This window comes from Anoplopoma fimbria, chromosome 10 (assembly GCF_027596085.1).
Source record: "Anoplopoma fimbria isolate UVic2021 breed Golden Eagle Sablefish chromosome 10, Afim_UVic_2022, whole genome shotgun sequence".
In the NCBI taxonomy this organism is placed as follows: Eukaryota; Metazoa; Chordata; class Actinopteri; order Perciformes; family Anoplopomatidae; genus Anoplopoma; species Anoplopoma fimbria.
Window position 1 is genome coordinate 14,137,059 of NC_072458.1, and position 21,479 is coordinate 14,158,537.

The window sequence follows — 21,479 nt, forward strand, 5'->3', positions numbered from 1 at the left end:
AGGGGTTCTTACATTTATTATGATAATTATTAACATTTCTGCTAAATATCTTGCATAGAACACTCCAGAGCTGTTTTTCTTCAGTGGTGTGATGATAGCTGCATATTGGTGTCATGTAAGCACACATCAAATGATAGGAAGTAGTAGCCCTGTTGCACTTTGAGCTACTTATCTGAGCCAACATGGTCACAATGGTTCATTTTGAAATAAATGTGATTTGCAACATGATAAGTCATCAGATCAGTCCATATTTGCTATGTAGTGTTCACCTTATTTAACCAGCGAGTTGATGTGTTAATGCAGTACAGTTGTAGCTGGTTCAGTTGGGCAGATTGTGAAAAATAGTAGCTGGCTGACCCAAATGTCCATATAGTTCACACATTGCAGCCTAACTGATAATGTTTGACAAATACCTGCATTAGTTTTAAAGCTGGTAATTATAAAACAAAACAAAAAACTTTTCATTAAAGATTAGTTCTGGTTTATTGCAATGATTAACAACGATGTGTTAATCAAGGTAGCTGCTGAGATTTTAGCATGTGTTGATGATAGCCTTATACTTTACCTTTTTCCAAAACATTTTGAATGAATTGTAAAAATGATGAATATTGCAGCCGAAAATCGTCCAGGCCCATTATTGGTTGAATCCTACTGTGGTAGATCGTTAGAAGCGGACTAGATTCACAGTACTGGTCTAGAAAAGTCCCTCTGAAGAAGGGCAACCTTTGTTGAGCTACTTAACATATGTGGAAGATCACGGCCATGTCTAATTTAGTCCCTTTAGCGTACCTGTAATCCTGTGGATTTATAGCAAGTGACCCAGCCCTCTACCTTATTAATGGGATTCTCTATTGTTTGACCAGAAGCCAAGACACCAGTTTACTACAGGAACACTGACCGGATGAGGCAGCATGTGTGAACACGCGTTGGATTGGTAGATGCAGTCATTATTATTTTGTTCTCGGAGCGTGACATTGTGGCTTTTATAAAACATGTTTTCCTATAGAGCGTGTATCTGAGGGAGATGCTGTCTAGTCTGCCAACAGTACTTTGGTTTGGCAATTGTTGGAGCTTTAAGACCTAGTGAAATAACAAAAATCTAGTTTGGTCCATTCAGAGTTTATCTCTTGTTATATGCCAAATATATGTGAGAATTTTTTTTAATTCTTATCTTTTTTTAACAATAGCCTTATTTATTTTATTCTGACTTATTATTATACTGTCTGTTTATTTGTATCATATTATATTGTAACTTTTCATATTTTTATTTATGTCTTATACTAATGCACTGTGTTGTTGTACAGAGGTTTATCTATTTGTACTTGGAGCTTTTTATTAGTATGAAATGTACCCTAAAACCAAAACAATGAGCCAAAAGAAGCCAGAAGCTGCGTAAAGTTTGCGGTTTAGGTGCTATTTGTCTGTCACTAGTGTTCCTAATACATAGAACTAGTGTTGCTCTGTCTCTTATCTTGTCTCTTGTCTTTGTGTCTCTGCAGTTGAAAGGACAAAATCCCAGCAGGTGCGGAGCTCAGGAACTATTTGGCGAACCTGCTCCCTGGGCGCTATCACTGGACCCTACCTCACTGGGCAGTGGCCTCGTGACCCCCATGTGCAACACCCACCTTGTATGAAAGATAAATCCACACAGGTGAGCACGACCCCCACACTCGTCTTCCTTACAAGTGCTGTATCCTGTCACCTACAGAGATAAAATGACAAAAGGAGGCAAAAGGTATTTATTCATTACAATTCTGAATTGGGAATTTGATGCAGTATTTACACTCCAAATGCAATAATAAAAGAAGGTGATTAACAATGTATGGCATGAACGTCCTCTGTAAGTGCTGTTGCAAAAGCTGGCTATCCAGGATGAGAAACTTTTCGGCCTTGGCAGACTGAAGAGTGGAGGTTTCTTGGACTGATGGGATGAGATTTGGTATACCGTCTTCTTATAATCTTATAATGAGTTTTGGGTGTTTGGATTCCTTTTATGTAGATGTTTTGACGAATGGTGGCTACTATGGGATCCATGATAATGGAGAAGATTTTTTAATGTTTGTCATTGGTGATAGTAGTGACTGAAGGTAAGGTGTTAAAAAAGGGTTCCCCAAAACAAAATCTTTTTGATAGATCTGCTTTTTGATAAAGCTGGTTTCATTGGATAGTTTATGAATATCATGACTTTTTTCTATGCCATGAGATAATGCCTTAATGATGGATATTTTTAATGAAATAAAAATGGTCAAATGTTTTAAAATGTACATAGTATGCAGTAATCTGATGTCCCTATACTTAAATTAATGAGATTGTCCTTGATTTTGTGTTATTCTTTGTGGAGCTTTACAGATCTGTTGATTACACAAACTAATCAATAAGTTGACCAAATTGTATGAGTGTTAGTTGACTAATAATTTCTTCGGTCGAGGACAGCCCTATAAAATCAAATTTTAACAGATGCTCTTTGATGGATTATGATGTGTTTGCAGAATTACAAGAGACGCTTGGACAGATTCAGAAAAGATGGTGAATCTAATTTTATCGGCACATTTGTTTGGTAATAAGAGCCACGTTGTTACTATCCATGTTTTTTTGAAGGGAGTTCTGCTGATACAGCTCAGAGCGGGAATGTGCTCCAGGAGAACGGTTCATGACTTGCTTTAATCTTCTTTTCGACTTCATTTGTTGACTCCATCCTTCTGATTAACGCTAGCAGTTTATTTCTGACTGCTCGTTCCCACCCACAGCAAAGAAAAACCGCCAGCTCATGTGGGATCCCAAACCCAACGCTCTCTAAAGCAGAAGGCTGCACACAGTCACTGCCCTGCTGTCACAGCACATAGCCTCCAGCTCTTCTCAAAGTATTGGTACTAATAAAATAGGGTCTCGTACCATTTTAAATGCCAATGTGTTGCGATACCTTTCTAGTATCGATAAACCGTACAGCACTATTCTTGACTTGGGTCCTGTTCTGATGAATAGAGATAACTCCTAAAGTTTTTAAAATTGTGTCATGAATTTAAAAAAATGTATTATGAAAAATTATACTGTTCATCGAATTTTGACAACATGTCTAACAAAACATATTGATCCAAAAGATTTTTAAATGAAGAAACATTAAGTTAATCTTGTATATGTGTTCATTTTTATGAGCAAAGTGCAAAGGCTTGTTTTGTTTTTTTAATAGAAATATTTCCCCAGTGCCTGCATTAGTATTTTTGCTCATCGTGATGTCATTTCTTCAAATTTCTTCAAATGCTTCATATCCCTGACATCTCTACATCCTAAGCAAAATGGTTATGTAAGTAAATAAACCATACGAATTGATTAAAGTATTGAAATTGCATGTTATTCCTAAACATCTCTGAATGTATAAACATGAACAACATATTTAAATAAACACCCTGACATTATTACCTATGTACATTTTTTTTGTAAAGTCTGATTATAACATCATCACTAGCGTACAACGTGAAGCGGAGGTCAGAAGCCTTATCCTTCCTCTGCAGAAAGAATGAATGAATGCACTAGCTATTATGAGATTCATTTGAGATTGATGTAAACAGGAACATGCCAACAACAACATGACTTCTTTACTTACATAAGACCTTTCTGAAGATTGGAGAGCTGCACCCCATGGGTGTGCCAGAAGCAGATGATCTTCATCATCCTCCTCAGTTTTCAGTGAGGACTGCATGAGTCACCACCACTATGAGTCTTTATAGGTCACATGTGGACTCTGCAGGATTTGGAATGTTTTGGAGGATAGTAAAGGTATCAGTTTACCTATTCTAGATCTTAATTTGTGCCCACAACTTCCTGCCCTGTGATTCCTCTCACGCTGTTCAACCTCTGAGCTGGTCTATACTTCCTGTTTCTCCCTGGTTGCGTGACATTTACCACCTACATATCTCTGGAGCTTCAAAAGCCAGATGACCTCTTTGCTCTGAGCTTCCAGTTTATTATTAACTGTTCAGGTGATACAAAGGCATGATTGTGAGAGTCTGCATGTGTGGTGCTGCTGTCTGACAGTTGTTTGTAAATGTAGCGATGTCTTTACTTCCTAAGGTTTGCATGCAACTTGCATGTGGCACAGTAGTGCAAGCCTCCACAGACGGCTCTTGAGCTACGAGCACGCAGTATTCTCCGAAACGCCAGAGGGAATATAAACAAAATGAACTGAAATGAAATAAGACCATGAATGTCTCCGCAAAACAACATAAACAAACCTCCACAACACAGAGGAGGGACTGTTATTTACTGACAACTCATACCTCATATTCATGGACTACTTGATTGCCTTTAAACCATAGACTGTATATAAGAAGTGGAAGTAGTCATTATGATGTCACCCATTGGTTTGTGGACTGCCGTTATGAAACCTTGAGTTCAGCTTCAGTCGCCATCTTGGATTATGGCCGTTGCCATGTTGTTTTTTTTGCAACCAGTAAACAAAAGTCACTTGAAACTATAGATTGAGACCATAAACTCATGTTTACAATGTTTACTGAGGGAATAAATCAAGAGAGAAGTAGAGTAATCTTTTCATAGACTTCTATACATTCTGACTTCTTTTTTTAACCAGAAGAGTTGCCTCCTGGTGGTCAGTAGAGAGCATGCAAGCATTGGCTTCACTCTTCAGAACCGGAGGTTGCAGCCTGCTTTAAACAAGTCTGGTAAAAAAGTTAATTACTATACATACATTATAAAGAGATGAAGGTTGAATATCCTGTAAACAATTTGACCTGGCTGCAAAATATGTATTCATCTGTCGATTTCTAAGACCTCCTGCTACTCAAGCATTTAAAATTAATTTTAAGTTAACAGTGCTTTTATCAGTGAACTTTTTGTGACAGTCATGTCTGAAGAGCTTGGATCTCAGCGTTCACCTAGTAACAAAAATTCTGAGGTGCACAAGATAACACACGCCGTAATGGCATCATTTTCTGGCGCGCATCTCGCACCCGTCGTCACTGTGCGAGGATAAACTAAGCTTCCTGCTCAGTTTCATAGTCCATCCGTCAACCTTAACAAATTACATAAAAAAGGCAATAGCAGATTACTACACCATTATGTTTTTATACGTCATATTTACAGAGAAGGATTAGGCCCATGTCAATTTTCCCTCAAACCATTGTTTCACAGAGCCAAGAAAAACGCTCATGTCTAAGTAATCTTGCACACAAATGACCAAGCTAGCAACCTGATAGCTTCCTAAATCGCTTATACTTCAATATTTTAGAATATTATTTAATGAGAGTATGATATAGGCCAGTCACAAGCCGTTTCCTCTGACATGATACATTTTGGTGAACGTAGTATTCATTTTGTAAATTGCTTATGTACAGTACCAGTCAAAGGTTTGGACACACCTTCTCATTCAATGTTTTTTATTTTTTTATTTTTTTATTTTTTTTCTACATTGTAGATTAATATTGAAGACATCCAAACTATGAAGGAACACATATGGAATTATGTGGTAAACAAACAAATGCTCAACAAACCAGAATATGTTTTATATTTTAGATTCTTCAAAGTAGTTGAATGAGAAGGTGTGTCCAAACTTTTGACTGGTACTGTATGGCACTAGGAAGCTCTAATGCTGAATTGATTCTAGTAGGCCACAAAATACTGGATTTGGTCACTGTTGACCTGATAAGTTTCCATTTATTTCAATGGCATTTGGCCCTTGAGGATTCAGTTACATCAAATAAAAAGGAACATTTTAGAGCTAAGGTGACAATTGACAATTATTTTTGATAATCAATTAAATTGTGTTTAAGTCAAAAATGTCAGAAAATCACAGTTTGCAGCCTCCCAAATGAGAATATTTGAATATGTTCTTAGTACGGATATGAAAAGTGAAATGTTAGGTGGTCGGCCACCCAGAACATTTATGACAGGTTACTAATTTTGGTCTATAGGTTAGTTTACAGTCTATACGTTAATTTACGTTCTATAGGTTAATTTAGGGTCTATGAGTTCATTTTGGTCTATAAACAAATTTACAGCCTATAAGGAAATCGCAAATGCATTGTGTCTGTTACACAGAACCATCCGACAAGCCTCCATTGCAAACTGTTTGGAAAAGGGCAGGCACTTTAAAAAAAATACTTGGCATGTTATTGGATGAACCATCCGTCAATCAAAGTCTTACTGAAGCCTCATGTTTTCCATGGAGAACAGCCTTCAGTGGCATTCTTCTCCTGTTTCAATGAAGAAATACTCTCCAGTTCTGATAGAACTGATGCTATTGCAGCGCCTACGCTAACCTCTACAGGAGCCGCCATTGTTGTTTTTTGAACGAACAGTCGTCTCTCCTTATTGTCTCACACACACTTAAGCCACGCCCCTAGGTGCCAGTAGCTCCTCACAGGACGCTGATCAGTCCCTAAGGTATTCCACAATTTTCCCCTTGATCTTGTGACATAGTGGGAATCCAGCTGCCGTGCAAGGTGCCTTCTGATCTACCTTTATAGAGACCAGGGATCAAGCTGTTCGCAAAGAATATCAGCTGAAAACGATTGGTGGCTGATCGTTGTGATCACCTGTGACCTGATGAACATGTGGTAATGAACTTAGACAAGCCAACAGAAAATAAAATAAAAGGCAAGGACTTTACAACACAAAAAAACCAGTAAACTTGGACTGATAAAGCGCCTCAAAATGGGAAGCCATAAATAATATGTTAAATTTAATATCTTTGTGTTTTCTTGGAAAGCAGCTAAGTACATTTACTCAGATACAGTTTTGATGTACTGGTACTAGATTATTTCCTTTTTATGCTACGTTATGCTTATACTCTGCTACATTTCAGAGGCACATACATTTTATTGTAATTCATTTATCTTACAGTTATAATCATTAGTAACTGTAAGTAGTAAACCAAAATAAATATTTGGTAAAAGAAGAAGAAAAACAACATGGTTAAATGATACATTAAGATGAGCAGGACAGCAGGTGAGTGTCCTCTGGGTGTTGGACGGGGAGGTCTATTGAATGTGTGAATGTATGCTTGGATGAGACAGAGCTCACTGTAGTTATTCACACACTCTCACACTGTGTCGCAGAGCCCAGCTCAGCTTTCTCTGAGGAGTGTGCGTGTTTGTGTGTGTGTATACATTGGAGTCTGTATGAATTTGTCACATTGATAGTCCATTGCTGGAATACTCAAGGTTCACATCTCAGTGACAGACTTCCACGTGTACACTTTAATCACATCTTAAAGGATTGATGGCACAAAACTACAAAAAAAAACATAAAAATTCTAATAAATTGGAAAAGAGTCTGTGAGACTGTGTTGAACCGACTCCACGTTTGCTAATAGCAGTAACGTGTATGTGTGCTTTTCTTTTCAGACTCCTGGATGTTGGAGTGAGGAGACGAGGGAGAAGAGGAGCACCCACCAGCGCTCTGCGTCCTGGGGCAGCACCGACCAGCTCAAAGAGGTACGACACTAACAAGGGCACTCATAAATAACATCAATTAATTCACACTGATGTTGAACGCACATGGCCGGGCGTCAAAAGAATGACTTCATTCAAAGTTTTGAAAGGGGAACTCCAACAGTTTTATACATTGATTATTTTATATATATACTTATTTTTTAAGATTTCTTGATTAATCTAATGACTAATTTATTGATTATTCTGTTTTCTTTATTATCTCATTAATATAATTAATTTACCCCAAATAAATATCAGAAACTTGTTTTTATATTTTACTATTTAATTCAATCATCTTCTATAAAAACAGAACAAATGTAACAAGAAAATACATTTGTATTAGGAAAATACGGTACCTTAAATTCCCAAGTATTGCTGTGACACATTAATTTAACAGTTGAACATTATAGCAACCCTTCCCCTCTACTGGAGAATCAGTATTTTTACAAAGTACTTTACTTGAAATTTAACACATTCTGTGTGTTGGTAATCCTAATATATGAGGATTTGGGGGGACCGGGAACAGGATGGTGGTGTCTTGCTGCCGTCTTGACAAAACCATAAATAGATAGATATTGTTTTTATTCAGTCATCACACACAATACAATGTATACAGGCTATATATAAAATAGTATTCAATATAACTGAAAAGGCATTGGCAGAAGCATAAAACTTATATATGCCTATCCTACTTTCCCATCAATAAAGCCACCCTCAATAAAACAAAATATATTAAAAAATAAAATAAAGAATATATTTCATTCAGACTTGTAACCCTCAAAAATAGTTTTATAAACAGTCCTTTTGAAAACCAAAAAAGAGTTACACATTTGTACATTTATATTAGAATTGTTCCATACTTTAACCCCAACAATAGAAATGAATCTACTTTTAATCCCCTTTTTATACCAAATCATTAAATTTCATAACAAGAGATTTTACAAACAAAGGATTTATGTGATCATAGTAACTAGCCTTATTCATAATACGTATAGCTCATTTTTGTAACAGGACTGTGGAATTTATACATATAAAAATAAGAAAGATTACGTTTAAATCTCTTCTTTTATTTTTTGACTCTAAACCTGCAATCAATTTATTTCCTGTTGCACAAACACTCCAGTATTAACTTTAAACTCACACTTGAGGAGGTTTTAACTTAAAATGGCTGCCTTTTTTAGATGGATTGAGCAAAATAACAAAAAAAGTTTTATTTTGCTGTTGCTGAATTTCTCATACTAAAAGGTATTTGTCTTTTTTGTCATTGAAAGTCTTCTTACACTTTTAAACTTTCACCAGGGCTCTGCATGTGGAAGCATAGAGTAGGTTGAAATACTTGTTTTTTTTTTTATCCACGTTCTCATCTCTTGGTGACATTGTTGATGATGACATGGGGAATTCTTTAAGAAGGATCAGATCTACCAGTGTTCTCTGTAGCAGAGGTGATGAAACAGTGGAGAATGGCTTTCTTCAGTCTGTATAATCTCCTGTGTTTGGTCTACGTGTCTTTATGGTGCCGATGGTTTACAGCAGCCCGTGAAGCTGCACCCGCCCAAGGCACTATCAGCCCCTCTCAGCTCCACCCTGCTGATACTCCGCAGCAGCAGGGAGGTGGCAGATAATGCTATCTCACTCTTAACTACCCACTTCCCCTCTTTGCAATGGCCAAGACACGCTGCAATTTATGGTCCGCTCAAGTCCCAGCTGGCTCTTCTGCAGCAAAAGGAACAATGAGGGGCCAGCCGGATGACAGCTCAGCCCTCACTAATGTGTGCACGGGCACGTTACTGAGTTACAAGGCCTGCAGAGGAGCGGCACTGACACAGATTCCACAGATGTCAATAGACAAGCTACAAGGAGGAGGAGAAGGGAGGGACCTGAGCAGTGCGGATGCTTCAGAGAACTACAGAATGATTAGCAGGGATACCAGTGTGCCTAATAGGGCTCATCATGGCAGTAGGGCAGGTGTGTTGTAATAAGTGTGTCAAAGAAAACCCTCTCTTGTTCTGTCAGAGTTGTGTCAAACAATAATGATACCCAGTGGCTCCTATTGGTATGCTAATGTTTTCGAAACACTAATGCCACTCCTGTTCAAGCTTTAACCAGGAAGTAGTTGTACATGTCATTTTTTATTTGGTCTCGTTCTCACTTAGAGGTGCTAAATTTGATACTCGGAGCATTACTATAGCATCAAACAGCTCGCTGTGAGGCGCCCAACCTCTGGTCCCCGACACCGTTATCTCTGTCAACACTGTTAGCGCTGTTAGCTCTGTTAGCCGCGAGCCTCCAGCTCAGCCATCACCATGTCGAGAGACTTGTGAAGAAAACGGATATTTCTCATAAAGTCTGAGTAAGCACCTTTTCAGCATATTTGTAAGTTTATATTTAAAGTACATGTTAGTGTTTTTGGGACAAATGCAAAAAAACATGGATAAAGGTCAGGAAGGTAAAACCAAATATTGTTACTTAATTCACCTTTTACCTCATTGTTTTTCTTTGAAGTTTCATCCTTTCTTCTTATAAATAAACCTGTTGGCAAGGACATAATGGTCTTCAGAGTCCTAAAGGCATTTAACTTCCTGTCAACAGCTACACACCGTGTGTATTGAGGACAACACTTTGGCAGACACTACAAATGTGGGCTGCATGTGAGATTAGGGTTGTTGTAGTTTTTTGCATTTAGTAGCAGCATAAAAGCCATTCGGTCCTTGTATGACCAAAGTGAGAGCTGTGTCCGGATACTCGGCACAAAGTCGAGCTTGTTCCCAGTGCGTGTTGGCCTCCGCCAGGGCTGCCCATTGTCACCAATCCTGTTTGTGATTTTCATGGACAGGATTTCAAGGCGCAGCCGGGGGAGGAGAGTTTCCGGTTTGGGGACCTCAGAATCACATCCCTGCTTTTTGCAGATGATGTGGTTCTGTTGGCTTCTTCAGAACGTGACCTTCAGCACGCACTGGGGCGGTTCACAGCCGAGTGTGAAGCGGTCGGGATGAGAGTCAGTACCTCTAAGTCTGAGGCCATGGTTCTCTTCCGGAAAACGGTGGATTGCACCCTCTGCGTTGGGAGTGAGTCACTGCCCCAAGCGAGGGAGTTCAAGTATCTCGGGATCTTATTCACGAGTGAGGGTAAAATGGAGCGGGAGATGGACAGGCGGTTCGGTGCAGCGTCAGCAGTGATGCGGGCGTTGTACCGGACCGTTTTGGTGAAGAAGGAGCTGAGCCGAAAGGCAAAGCTCTCGATTTACCAGTCCATCTACGTTCCAACCCTCACCTATGGTCATGAGCTTTGGGTAGTGACTGAAAGAATGAGATCACGAATACAAGCGGCCGAAATGAGCTTCCTTCGTAGGGTGGCTGGGCTCAGCCTTAGAGATAGGGTGAGGAGCTCAGACATCCGGAGGGAGCTCGGAGTAGAGCCGCTGCTCCTTCGCGTCGAAAGGGGCCAGCTGAGGTGGCTCGGGCACCTGATCAGGATGCCTCCTGGACGCCTCCCTTTAGAGGTTTTCCAGGCACGTCCAACTGGTAAGAGGCCCCGGGGTAGACCCAGAACACGCTGGAGAGATTATATATCTCGTCTGGCCTGGGAACGCCTCGGGGTTCCCCAGGAGGAGCTGGAAAGTGTTGCTGGGGAGAAGGACGTCTGGAGGACCCTCCTTAGCTTGCTGCCCCCGCGACCCGGCCCCGGATAAGCGGAAGGAGATGGATGGAGATGGATGGATAAATGCTGATGTATCATCATGTATCTATGGCAGGGTATCAAATCTGAAACTATTTGTGTTAAATTTAAAGATATTTTGGGTCATAAAATACTGAGCTGAGACTGTACACACTGTTGTCAGCTCACTGCTGTTTAATGTCAGCTCTAACTGTGTGTTATAAAGACTAACTCTCCACTGTTGCTGATAAACCTGAGAAGTGCAGGACCCGAGTGAAGGCCCAGTGAAAGGCCGAGAGGGAAACAAGGACTAGCAGGACTGCACTGTGTAACTGGCTCAGTGGCCCACACATAGGGATCATATAACAACCGTCTCAGACAGAGCCTGCATTGATTGAAGTAGTGCGTGCGTTGTGTTTCTACAGTAAAGAGGGCCAGTGTCGGAGCTGTGTGAGGGAACATGTATGGACATGTCCGAGAGTAGGACTACTGGTGTACAGTGCTGGGCTGGGAATTCCTTCACCTCTCTGACAGACACACGCAGCAGGCTAATACCGATAAACAGTGTAACCAGGGTCAGTAGAGGATAGCTTATACAACTTGTTTTCACATTAGAAACACTTTTTAAAGGGACATAAAAAGATTCACATACACCACTATCTTTACATTTATATATCTGTGAAAGTTTTAGCTGAAAAGTACAGTCAGTCACATTCCGGGACCGCAAGTGTTACTTGAGAAAGTTAACATTAACCGGGACGGCCGACTAGTGAGCCAACTAGCTTGACCATCTCCAAAGCTGGCTAGTGAGCTAGCTAGTGTCCAGAGCTCCAGCCTGCTCTCCTCCAGGTAAAGTAGTCCCCTTGCGGCAAGGAGTGAGGCAGAGGGACCACTAGCCTGCATTTGGGCTCATTTTCTGTAACCAGTGCATCATGAACTTATGGTGGCATTAGCAAGGTAGCTAGCTAACTAGCCATCCACATACAGAGTAAAATTGAAGAATGTAATGCTTTATCCGCACACTGTTGTCTCATTGTAGGAAAACACATTGTTATTTTCAAATAAGAGAACAACTTGTTTGGATCATTTTCTGTAACCAGTGTTGTATGAAAGCATGGCGTAATTAGCAAGCTAGCTAAGTAGCAGCTAAGTTTCCAATTCCACCATGCTTTAATGCCACACTGGCTAGAGCTATGTTTGTATGGACTTATTCAATAACTCCCACCTCCCTGCTAAATGTTTCTGTCTCTGTCTTCCCCTGCTCTCCCGTTTGATCCCAGCAGATCGCAAAGCTCAGGCATCAGCTCCAGCGCAGTAAACAAGGAGGACGCCACAGTAAAGACAAGGACCGACTGTCCCCCCTGCAGTGCAGCCCCATCACCTACACCACCCTCACCAGCACTACAAACCACACCTCCACAGCCGGCCACACGCAGGTAACTGTTATTCAAATTCACTGAGTAGAACAGTTTGGTCTGTATGTAGAAAGTATCATCACTTTTAAGGAGTCTGGTTTTTGTGCGGTCAGCTTACATATGGGGTAGAAAGTTAGCTGTAGCTATGAAAGAGTAGAATAATGACATTACATATCATCAGAAGGTTTGTATAGCATGGCGGAATTGATTGAAAATTCAACACTGTTAAACCATTTAGACTTTAAATAATTACATTTTTAGTCCGTTTTAATCATGTGTTATAGTTTAGTCTGCAATAAATTGTTTCTTAGTGCTCTCACTCTCATTTTCTGGCCTATATATTAATTTAATTAATTAATACATAATTAGTGCACTGATCAAGCACTTGAAACACATATTACCACTTCAGTATAATGGACCTTTGTCTATCACAATTAGTTATGGTCAAATGGTTGGATTCACTGACAGAAATGTTGCCCTACAGTAACAAATAAGGTTAGTATGAAGCTAACTGTGCTAACAGTGCAAACGACAGAAACAGCGCTAACAGTGTTTTCCTGGGGCCACGCTTCGCAACAACAACACTAAAGCGGGCCAGTGTCGGAGCTGTGTGAGGGAACATGTATGGACATGTCCGAGAGTAGGACTACTGGTGTACAGTGCTGGGCTGGGAATTCCTTCACCTCTCTGACGGACACACACAGCAGGCTAATACCGATAAACAGTGTAACCAGGGTCAGTAGAGGATAGCTTATACAACTTGTTTTCACATTAGAAACACTTTTTAAAGGGACATAAAAAGATTCACATACACCACTATCTTTACATTTATATATCTTTGAAAGTTTTAGCTGAAAAGTACAGTCAGTCACCTTCCGGGACCGCAAGTGTTACTTGAGAAAGTTAACATTAACCGGGACGGCCGACTAGTGAGCCAACTAGCTTGACCATCTCCAAAGCTGGCTAGTGAGCTAGCTAGTGTCCAGAGCTCCAGCCTGCTCTCCTCCAGGTAAAGTAGTCCCCTTGCGGCAAGGAGTGAGGCAGAGGGACCACTAGCCTGCATTTGGGCTCATTTTCTGTAACCAGTGCATCATGAACTTATGGTGGCATTAGCAAGGTAGCTAGCTAACTAGCCATCCACATACAGAGTAAAATTGAAGAATGTAATGCTTTATCTGTACACTGTTGTCTCATTGTAGGAAAACACATTGTTATTTTCAAATAAGTGAACAACTTGTTTGGATAATTTTCTGTAACAACACTGTCAGTAAGAAAGGTGTTCTCATCTGTAACCGCAGTATGAACAAAACTCAGAGTAGCATTTTCTCATTGACAACCAGAGGAGTCGCCCCTTGCTGGTCAGTAGAGAGAATGTAGGTTTACGACACGTTAAGAACGGAGGTTGCCACCTACTCACAACTAGATCAAATAGCTCATGGGGTTTGCTACAGATGCACTATGTTTCTGTGGTGGGAAATAATAAGAGCTCTGATGCTTAAATTATCAGAATGATGCTGCAAGTTATTTAGAATTAACATTATTTGCATTCATCACTGAAACATCTGATTTATTACTCTGTTGGTCTGGAATCTGATTCATCAAATTGAATTACCTGGTTATAAATCATGAACACATCTTTTACCTAACTCTGCATTAAATGCATATTTGATTGATAAAATAACTTAACCCAACAATACACTCAAGTGATGAAAAACTGGGCTTTGTGAAGTGGCGTAGCTAACCACACAAGTTTCCATTGTGACGAAATCTGGTATTAGCACACACTTTAAACAGCCACCCAGACAACTGGACTATTAGAAACTAACATGACCAGCTGATGCCAGTGCTGTGCTGGAGAACTGGTCTATTTAGCACCAGGATGTAGATAGATGTTCTTCCACCTCTGTCAGTCTGTTTGATAATAAAACTAGTCAGATAGGTTTGAGGTGATCAATATGCTCAGCACAGCATGTTCCCACTTCCTTCGAGACAGGAAGTTAAATGACCAAAATAAGTCAAAGAAAGCACTTCCATGTTGGTCAGTAGACACACTTTGTTCTTCCTGCTAACACTGTGAGGACAGTTAACAATTGAGAAATTTAGATTTTTCTGAAGATAATATTTGACAGCTCAGCACTGCAGTTAAAAATTAGCATGTTGTGATGTTACTCTATCTTTGGACTGAGCTAGAGCTGCAATGATTAACAATGATTTAACTATTTTGATGATCAGTTAATGGCTTTATTTAAAAAAAAAAAAAAAAAGTAATAAATTCCAGCCTCTTAGTGTGAATATTTCGTGGCTCCTTTACTATTACTATGACAGTTAAATGAATATAGGTTCGTTATGGACAAAACAAGACATTTGAACACTTCATCTTAGGCTCTGGAAAAACTCTGATTGACATTTTTCACCATTTTTGGACATTTTATAGACCAAATGACTCATTGATTAATTGAGAAATAATCAACAGATTGATGGACAATGAAATAAACGTCAGTTGCAGCCCTAGATTGGCCCCACGGACTCCCACTAACACTAGCTTACACCGTGAGAAAAAAATATTTTAATCAATTCCAATGGAGACCATGGTGTCCTCTGAATGCTCTATGTGCTCAGTCTCTGTCGCTCCTATCCATTCCTCTGCTTCTGTCTGCTGCGTCTCTCTGATGGAGGGACAGGTGAACATTTAACTCACATGACTGATCAGCTGTTTCTGCTGTCTGCGACTTCCCGGATATATATATTTATATTGTCTGTGTATCTGGACGTCATGAAACATGTCCAATACCAGCTGACAGGAGAGAATAAGAAACAAATTTATTCCTGAAGAACTCTCTCCATTTCTCTCTCATAGATGGTTAGATGGGCAAGGCAACTTGTTTTGTTTCGGGTTGGCATTTTCAGCTTCTTCTACTACTCATTTCAATGGAGGATTACAGCCACAAGTAAAAGCTTAGCCTTTCCCGTTAACTTCTGACCAAACTACGCTAGTTTATTCCCTCACTGTCAACATGAGTGGTAGTTAAACCCTCTGAACCCAAAAACCTCCCGGCAGGATGAAAAAGCATTTTTCCTTCAAACAATCACCAAAGCTACACGGCTTATCACAGCCAGAAGCTGTAAAAAAAAAAAAAAAAAAAAAAAAATGTATTTATATTTCCAAGGGTCCTAGAGCACATCATGTGTGACGGACACTTCCATCATAAAAAGCAATCGAAACTGAACTTTAAATTGTGATTTCCATCAAAAACATTTAATTCTACATGTCTCATTTAAAATCTCGCCCCGAATAAACTGTATGAAGTAGTCGGAACTTGTAAAAGAGAATGGAGGAGAGCAGAGGCTGTAAGTAGAGGTTGTAAAATTGTGAATAGTTCAATATATACGGCACGTATATTTTGAACTATTCTGGTACAATGAAAATATAGATTCCATAGTTTGTCATTTTTTTCTTGAATAAACTATCAAAGACTTTTCACATTTAATGTGAAATATGTTTTTCTTATGTAATGATTTATGGCATTATTACTGTGTTATTCTGCACAAAATATATTTTTGAGTTCTCTCTACTTCTAGCCGTGGTTCTGCTGTTTCCATAGAGCTGCAGGACTTTTATATTGCAGTGAAAAACAGACTACGGAGAGAGAAATATGACGGGAGAAAAATGCCCGAAACTGCTTGAGGTTCAGAGTAATAGTGTGCACTTTATACTATCCAGTGTGTTGCATGGAATGGGTGCATCCCATGTTCTCTACACAACATGTGAATGGTGTGACACAGGAGATGTTTGAATTTGGAACTCCTCTGCTCTATCACAGTCCCTCACTCGTTCACACATACTGTTAAATACAAGCCCTTACAACATTATATCAGCTTTGGAAACCGTTCTATACAGGTGGGAAGGAGGACGTCCTTTTTTCTTATCAAAGAAAATTGTGTGTGTGTTCTGCAGCAGTTTTCCATGTCGAAGTCAGCCCAGATGCCGCTGTCCAGCATCACAGTGCCAAAGCCCTCCATCTCCAGGGTGCCCAGCAGCATGGAGGGCATCAACCATGAGCTGGAGAAGGTCTTCATCAAAGATAACGGGGAGAAAGAGGAGCTCAAGGTGGGACTCTGCTTCATTTACATTTCCAACTCTTAACAGGACTCCCGTTGTCTCAGCCCTGATTAGTGTTCTGTCCCTCCTCCCTGCCGTGTGTCTCCATCGGTCTCTGCAGTCCCTGGAGGTTCCTGACGGGCGGCGGGCACCCTTCCCTCCCCAGCAGCGCAGCAGCAGCACCCGCAGCGTGGACACCCAGACCCCCTCGGCCCCCGGCCGCTCCAGCAGCTGCTCCAGCCTGTCGCCCTGCCCCTCGCCTGCCTGCCCGCCTGGGTCACATGAAGGCAGTCCTTACTCCACAGAGGACCTGCTCTATGACCGGGACAAAGGTAAAGAGCATTACAAACTGTTGTTTAAAAAAAAAAAACAGTTGTTGAAGCAGTGAAATGAAGGCGAATCCTAGAAAAGGTAAGAATCGATATAAATTAAGGGTAGAATGAATGGCACAAGTGTGTATGTTTATTGTTCTCTAAAGGTGGGGAAAAATAGATACGCATTTTGTATTGAAGTAGAATTTTTTTTTTTTGAATGCCTCAATCAATAATATTGCTTCATTAGAGTCTATGCAGAGGTAGAAGGAAGTTACGGCTTTTATTTTTTATAGGTGTTAACAAAGGTTATTAACAAAATACGTATATGTAAATAAGATTTACTGGATTATATTTGCCAGAAGTATTAAACGTGTTACCTGTGTCCATTATATATTAAAAAAGAAAATACCACTAAATTACGAGGGAGATATCATTTTTCTTTGAGCTTTTGTGGTTAAACAAAAAGGTTCCTGAAAATGACTGATATATATTCGACTTTAGAGCATCTCTGACTACATACACACTGGAAGTCACACATTTTTACTACATCAATTTAAAGAAGTAAAACTAAAAAGTCTAATCAAAATACTTAAAAATTGCAATACATATCGAATCAGCACCCAAGTATCCTGATAGCATCGAACAAGGAGATATTCATACATATTGTCCCAGCCCTACTGTTTCCCATTTTATATCCCACAGCAGTAATTTTCACTGCTTTAAGGCCCAAATGTATCTGACGTGCACATTTTGAATTTCTGTTGTTTAAAAGGCCGCTATAAGGCGGAAGCAAAACTGCAGCTGCAATACATATTGGAATAGAGGTAAAAGGAATAAAAAGCTATGGTACTTTTCCAAGACAACAATATTTGATTATAGGAATTAATTAATAATAATAATACTTTTTTCCTTTCACTGGTTGAAATGAACAAGCTTCATGGCAGACCAAACTAAAACTCAGCTGAGTCGGTTTGTGTGCCCCCTGCAGGACGGTGTCTGTACGCAGTCAAAGATTGTTTATGAGGCAGAAGAAGCTTCACTCTGTAACACCACTGTGAGTGTTTCTGTAGTCCCAACAACTCCAACAGAGGGATTTGTCTTCTGTCTAGTGTGACAACAGTTTTCCATTATCTAGTTGAATCTTCGTCAATATCATATCTATAATTTAATATTATCCATCAAGGATCCTTCAATATTTAGATCAAGTTAAAGATTAAGACTGACTAAATTGCGACCTTTTTTAAAATAATGCTGTTTCTGTGGTTTTGCCATTTTAAATCTGAGACCTGCTGTGAGCCGTAGGAGCATCGTATGAGGCCCGTCGTTTATCGCTTTCAGTGTGTTTGATACTTTTACAGCCTTTGTTCTGTGCGTAGGGGAGGGATTGTTAGCTACACTTAAACTTTGAAGTATGTGTGTTTGGTACTACAGGACAGAAGAGAGTCTGGGTTGAGCTAGCATGTTACTTCTGGCTGCTTTAAATATGGACTTCCTTTAATGAGGAGCAATGTGTGAAGCCAGAAAGCTCACAGGGACACTGTGGGCCCTTTCACAAAAAAAAGCACTATGTAGACAGGATGTCATTAGAACGATTCTTCACAAAGTACCACAGAATAGAAAAAGATAGAAAAATCAAAGCTTTGTGGAGGTGTTGGAATCCGTGTGGGTTGTTACATGTGAGTGCTGGACGTACGGACTGTTTCTACTCTGTGTCTCTGTGTTGGCAGACAGTGGGAGCAGCTCTCCGCTGCCTAAGTTCGCCTCCTCGCCCAAACCCAACAACAGTTACATGTTCAAGCGGGAGCCGCCAGAGGGCTGTGAGAAGATTAAAGCTTTTGAAGAAATGAGGTATGGACCACTAGATACTTGTGTTGAACTGAAACACCTCTCTGCTGCCTCAGGAATGTTTGTCTGAACTGCATGTGTCCCTCTGCAGCTCCAGGCAGTCCACATCGGCCCCACTCTTTTCCTGCCCCGACAAAAACAAGGTCAACTTCATCCCGACGGGCTCAGCGTTCTGCCCCGTCAAGCTGCCCGGCTCCCTGCATCTCACACCAGCCTCGGAGCCCGAGGAGGACGAGGCGGCTGCCGGCTCGGACCCCGGGGGCCGCGTCGCTCCACGGAGCCCCCGCTCAGGTCTCCGCGAGCACCAGCACAGACGACCCCCGGAGGAGCCCGGCTCGCCCTCAGAGACTGCAGACCCCCAGACAGACAGCCCGGCCATCAGCTAGACCGGAGCGGAGCTGGCCTCTGCCCTCCGGAACCACCCACCAACATGACCACCGCCCGTCACCACTGACTGTCCCACCCACCAACACCTCTCCCCCTCTGCTCTGCCAGGGGGAGCCTCCGTCTCTCTGTGCTGACCCCCCCTCCACCCTCCTTCTATCTCTGCATGACGTAGCAACAATGTCCAGAATAAAACCACCGCCGCCACCACGAAGAACCACCGCCTTACTGTCGCGTCCTGCATCATGTCTGAGCTGAGGGTCGAAGGTGATGGTCTGCAGGCATCAGAGGGAAGAAACGGAGCAAATGGATGGGGGGAGGGGCATGCATTTTAAACTGGTAGTATATTTCTGATTAAATTATGTGTTGTGTTCTGTTTCAACATTCACAGTATGAATAAGCTCTCTAAACATATACTATATACACATATATCTCTATGAAAAGAAAGAAAAATGCTTGTTTAAAAAAAAAAAGGAAAATCCAAAACAGTGTATTGCTGTGTTTATGTACCTAACAGAAGAAAAGAAAAAACAGATGTACTATTCAGGATTCTGTTTACACTATCCAGGTCACATGTTAAACCCTGTCTAAAAAAAATGCAATGAGGAAATCATTTGGGCAAAGCAAAAAAAATGGCCTCAAATTGGTTCTGGCCCCGCTTCAGGTATTTCACAATCAGAGTCTATACTCAGGTAATTTGGAATGTATGTCCATACGAATATCTGCAGCTTGACGAAGCAGAACAAATTCACCCTCATTTATTCCTGTTCCTTTTTTTTTTTTTTTATCCCAGACAAATCATTTGTTTCTGTTCCAGAGTCCAGTCTGAGACTTGACTGGTGATAGCCCACTGCAGCGGGTCGAGGTATGTTAATAGAGACTGGGATGACGCAGAGTGTCTGTCTGATATTTAAGCCTGCAGACTGTGTTGACGGGGGACCAGAAGTGGACGAAGCTGAAGTGCCGTCCCACGAAGATACAATCAAACTGAAGCAGTTATTTCTTTTGGAGCAGATTGGATGTTTAGTTGTGCAAACCTTTCTTCTGAGATAGAAAATGATCTTATTTGATGAGTTAAACCTCATGTTTTCTTAGCCAAAGACGCCGTTTTCTTGTGCAACCCAACCTGACCTTATCGAGACCAGAGCCGGAGCGATACTGGATTCCTGAGGCTTGAATCAATATGTGTGAGTTTAAAAACCAGCAAAAATAGATACTGGCCAATATTTGGTTTTAAACACCAAATTCGTTAATGAGAATCCTCTGAAGTTGGATCATTAAAGAATTCTGACCATGATAAGCACTGAGCAGGACCTTTCCCTTTTGAAAAGTCTCTCTAGTGGTCTATCAGCAAACATTTCTTGTGATGCAATTAAACATAAGTTGAATAAATTGGACTGACAGATGCATTAGGGCTGTAACTTAAAAAATAGAACAAACAAGTGATTGACTGGAAAGCAACCCGGTTATACAGGCCTAAAAACATCATACGTAATCAGATTCTAAAGTCTCTATGGACAACACAAGTAACAGTACATGGGTAAATATAATGTAACACAAGCAGCACAAGTAGAGATTTAAAATCAGCAAACGGACTCAGTGATGTTACAGCTCAATATCAATCTAATATTAGTAACATCTCTTAGTGTATTAAAATGACTAAGAGTTTCTTATAATTAATTAAAATTATTAATTTTAAGAGTAGTAATGGGAATGGACCAGAACTAAACAAATTCAACCACCGCCCACGCATGTGCACTGCCTCCACTACACTTAAAGCTGGGGTAGGCAGTTTTTTTGTTGGGAGGGTCATTGGGCAGAAATGCCATAATATCATTCAGCATTTTGTATTTCAAGTGGTCTGAGAGGAAACTCGACTTCTGCATGGACTTTGGCCAATCACAGGTCATTTCAGAGAGAGAGGGTTCCTATTGGCTGCTCTACAAATACAGATGTGTATGTGCATGTGCCTTCAGATGGTAAAAACCTGATTCAATGATGGAATATCTATTAGCCTGTTTTTTTATCCTTTGCCAGAAAACTACCTACCCCAGCTTTATGCTAACGAGTCACTCTGATTTGTTGTCATGGTAATGCTCATGTAAGTCAGTTGCAATTTGAAAAGTTAGCAAACATTCCTGTCGTTATCTTTTCATCTACGATGGAGTCAATTCCAAAATGCTTCCTCTCAACCTGCTAGTTTCCTCTAGTTAGCGTTAGCAAAGAGACCGATGACCTCAGGTTTAGTGAGGGCATCAGGGCAGAAAATACAGAGCAACCGGCTGTGCGTACATTACAGGACATTTTGATTTCAGACAGAGCA

General features: G+C 40.6%; 1 protein-coding gene across 1 annotated transcript in view; it reads left to right on the forward strand.

Moving 5' to 3' along the window:
- Positions 1-21,103, forward strand: part of glcci1a (glucocorticoid induced 1a) — a 28,024-nt gene extending 6,921 nt beyond the window's left edge. Inside the window, 8 exon segments of the mRNA XM_054605405.1 lie at positions 1,500-1,651; positions 7,359-7,448; positions 12,383-12,535; positions 16,470-16,622; positions 16,735-16,945; positions 18,655-18,775; positions 18,864-19,008; positions 19,010-21,103. Coding sequence (XP_054461380.1) covers positions 1,500-1,651; positions 7,359-7,448; positions 12,383-12,535; positions 16,470-16,622; positions 16,735-16,945; positions 18,655-18,775; positions 18,864-19,008; positions 19,010-19,414 — 1,430 coding nt within the window. The 3' untranslated portion in view covers positions 19,415-21,103.
- The last annotated feature ends 376 nt before the right edge of the window (positions 21,104-21,479 follow it).